This window comes from Coregonus lavaretus, assembly GCF_964263955.1.
Source record: "Coregonus lavaretus genome assembly, contig: HAP1_SCAFFOLD_1611, whole genome shotgun sequence".
Lineage (NCBI taxonomy): Eukaryota > Metazoa > Chordata > Actinopteri > Salmoniformes > Salmonidae > Coregonus > Coregonus lavaretus.
In genome coordinates this window covers 97,501-100,646 of record NW_028163319.1, presented here as the reverse complement: position 1 = coordinate 100,646, position 3,146 = coordinate 97,501, and the positions used below count along the sequence as shown (strand labels likewise).

The window sequence follows — 3,146 nt, the reverse complement described above, 5'->3', positions numbered from 1 at the left end:
TCAGAGGAACAGAGGTAGAGGATATTTGTAGAGCAGCGTCATGGTCGACACCGTCTCCTTTTATCCGTTTTCTATCTGTTGGATATGTCTTCTAACTCTTTGGCTCGGTCTGTACTCAGCGTGGCTGAAGGGAGATCATGAGCAGAATAGAGAAAGAAAGCAGGATTGTGAATAAGTTCATAAGTCCGCTTTTATTAGAAGTAACATATTATGGACATGTTTTCTAACTCTTTTGTTCGATCGAATTTCAGCAGAGCTGAAAGGCGTTCTTGAGCTAGAAAAGGAGGACAGAGCAGGACCTTGGACAGGTTCCAATCAGGTCCGCTCTGGTTAGGAAGACTTATGTCAAGAATAAGCCTTTTAAACTCCAATCTCGATTGCACTCAGCACAGCTGAAGGGGAATCTTGAGGTAGAGGAGGGAGAAGCAGGATGATAGACTGGTCTCTATCAGGTCCGCTTCGGATGAAGAGCATATTCTGTGGCATGTCTCCTGGCTGACAGTGTCAGCATATAGAAACATGTATTGAGTGGATAGAATGTGAGGTCATCTATCTGAGGTTCAGTTTAGTATGACTGGTATATTTTGTTCCATAGAATATTGAGGCACGGCTATCTGCTAGTCAGATTAGCACGGCGTCTATTCTATTGATCTGCCCAATAGCCATTGACATTGTCATTGAGCTAGATGGGGCGGGTCTATAACCGATGACGCGGTATATTGTGACGCCCTGATGGGTTTTTAGTCGCAGTACTGCGGGAATTGGTTGCAGCCATTGCTGGGCTTGACCTTTTCATTTTTTAATGGGAAGTGTTAGGCTCGGCAGGGAGTACATTTTGGAGCGTTTCGCTCCGCCTTAAACCACTAGGAGCATAGCTCCCCTATGGGGCGGAGCTCCACGATATAGAACGATTAGTTACCGGAGTGTAACTCCAGTTCTATGAGTGGAGCGGAGCCCCATAGGACTTAAGGCCCTACCGACCCTCTCTAGTCTCGCTGAAGATAATATCTCGGGAGGCAGATTGAGGGAACGGGGTTCCTTATATAGGGACACCTGTACTCCTATTGGCTGTAGGTGTGTGCATAATTTTGCTTCAGGCTGCATCTGCCTTAGGGCAGAGGGTAAACCACTAGGAGCATAGCTCCCCTATGGGGCTCCGCTCCACTCATAGAACTGGAGTTACACTCCGGTAACTAATCGATAATATCTCGGGAGGCAGATTGAGGGAACGGGGTTCCTTATATAGGGACACCTGTACTCCTATTGGCTGTAGGTGTGTGCATAATTTTGCTTCAGGCTGCATCTGCCTTAGGGCAGAGGGTAAACCACTAGGAGCATAGCTCCCCTATGGGGCTCCGCTCCACTCATAGAACTGGAGTTACACTCCGGTAACTAATCGATTTCATGTCGGACATTTTGGCGCTCACGCGAAATGACACAAAGTAACAAAGTCGGAGGGACACAAAGTAGCCTCTCACTCGCTGCCTGTGGGTGGGAACCGGCTTAGGGCTGTCTGTCTGTCTGTCCCTCGCTCCAATTGGATAAGGCCACACCGGCCCGGTGGCCAATCGTTGCCTCTTGTGGCGAGGTATAAGTACGGCTCTCGAAGTGGCGAGCGGCTCATTCAGACTTTCTGTGACTTTCTCAAGATACCAATATGAGCGGAAGAGGCAAAACCGGAGGCAAGGCCAGGGCGAAGGCAAAGACCCGTTCATCCCGTGCCGGGCTCCAGTTCCCCGTGGGCCGTGTGCACAGGCTACTGCGCAAAGGCAACTACGCCGAGCGTGTGGGCGCTGGCGCACCAGTCTACCTGGCCGCCGTGCTCGAGTACCTGACTGCTGAGATCCTGGAGTTGGCCGGCAACGCTGCCCGTGACAACAAGAAGACTCGTATCATCCCCCGTCACCTGCAGCTGGCCGTCCGTAACGACGAGGAACTGAACAAACTGCTCGGCGGTGTGACCATCGCTCAGGGTGGTGTGTTGCCCAACATCCAGGCAGTGCTACTCCCCAAGAAGACCGAGAAGGCAGTCAAAGCCAAGTAAATTCGCTACTGCGACTTCAACTTGACTACTCAACCCCCAAAGGCTCTTTTAAGAGCCAACCACCTAGCTCTCCAAAAGCGCAAAGTACCTTTCTATGACCGCTACACATTGAGTGGGTGTATACACAACTATTTCGACATTCTGTGCCCACATGAAGCCTTCCATGAACAACAACACCTACTAGGCCTCGTTTGCCATAGCAGGCTAGCATTAGATTACAACGTGCCTATAAAGATGTCACTCTTGACTTTGGCGACTATTATTATGCGTAAAGGGCCGGCGGCGTCCTATTGCGCGCGCGCACCGGGAGTTTGAATTTTGGAGAGGCCGGGCCTCCCGTCCAATGGCCAACGGAGGAGGCCTGCGCAACGGGCCAATCGGGGTGGTGGGGAGATGGTGTCCAATCAGCAGGCGCCACTGCCGGCTTTATAAACTTCACATAGGCATTTCGAGGCTATACTCCCGACTGTCAGAGAAGCGCCATGGCCAGAACCAAGCAAACCGCTCGCAAATCCACCGGTGGCAAAGCCCCCAGGAAGCAGCTCGCCACTAAGGCTGCTCGCAAGAGTGCCCCGGCCACCGGCGGTGTGAAGAAGCCTCACCGTTACAGGCCCGGCACCGTGGCTCTGAGAGAGATCCGTCGTTACCAGAAGTCCACTGAGCTGCTCATCCGCAAGCTGCCCTTCCAGCGCCTGGTGCGAGAAATCGCCCAGGACTTCAAGACCGACCTGCGCTTCCAGAGTTCCGCTGTGATGGCCCTGCAGGAGGCTAGCGAGGCTTACCTGGTCGGCCTGTTCGAGGACACCAACCTGTGCGCCATCCACGCCAAGCGGGTGACCATCATGCCCAAGGACATCCAGCTGGCCCGCCGTATTCGCGGAGAGCGCGCATAAATGAGGATGACCTGAACTCCAAAATCCCCCAAAGGCTCTTTTAAGAGCCACCTCCATATTTCCATCAAAAAGGCACAATTGTTCCATGTATACACGCACCTCTACATTACCCACCATGTATGTTGTTCACTAACACGTCTAAAAGCTACGTATTGTACCTTTTCGTTGCCTGAAGTCTAGCTTCAATGTGTGTGTGTGTGTGTGTGTAT

The 3,146-nt window shown here is 52.0% G+C and overlaps 2 protein-coding genes across 2 annotated transcripts; both read left to right on the top strand.

The window, feature by feature from the left end:
- Nucleotides 1-1,657: 1,657 nt before the first annotated feature.
- LOC311118241 (histone H2A) lies at nucleotides 1,658-2,044 on the top strand (the record flags this gene model as incomplete). Its single annotated transcript, XM_084193082.1, has 1 exon — nucleotides 1,658-2,044. The coding sequence occupies one exon, from the start codon at nucleotides 1,658-1,660 to the stop codon at nucleotides 2,042-2,044; it is 387 nt and encodes a 128-aa protein (XP_084049208.1).
- Nucleotides 2,045-2,526: 482 nt separating this feature from the next.
- LOC311118239 (histone H3.2) lies at nucleotides 2,527-2,937 on the top strand (the record flags this gene model as incomplete). The annotated part of the gene is made up of 1 exon (XM_084193080.1): nucleotides 2,527-2,937. One exon carries the CDS (start codon nucleotides 2,527-2,529, stop codon nucleotides 2,935-2,937), a length of 411 nt encoding a protein of 136 aa, XP_084049206.1.
- Between the last annotated feature and the right edge of the window lie 209 nt (nucleotides 2,938-3,146).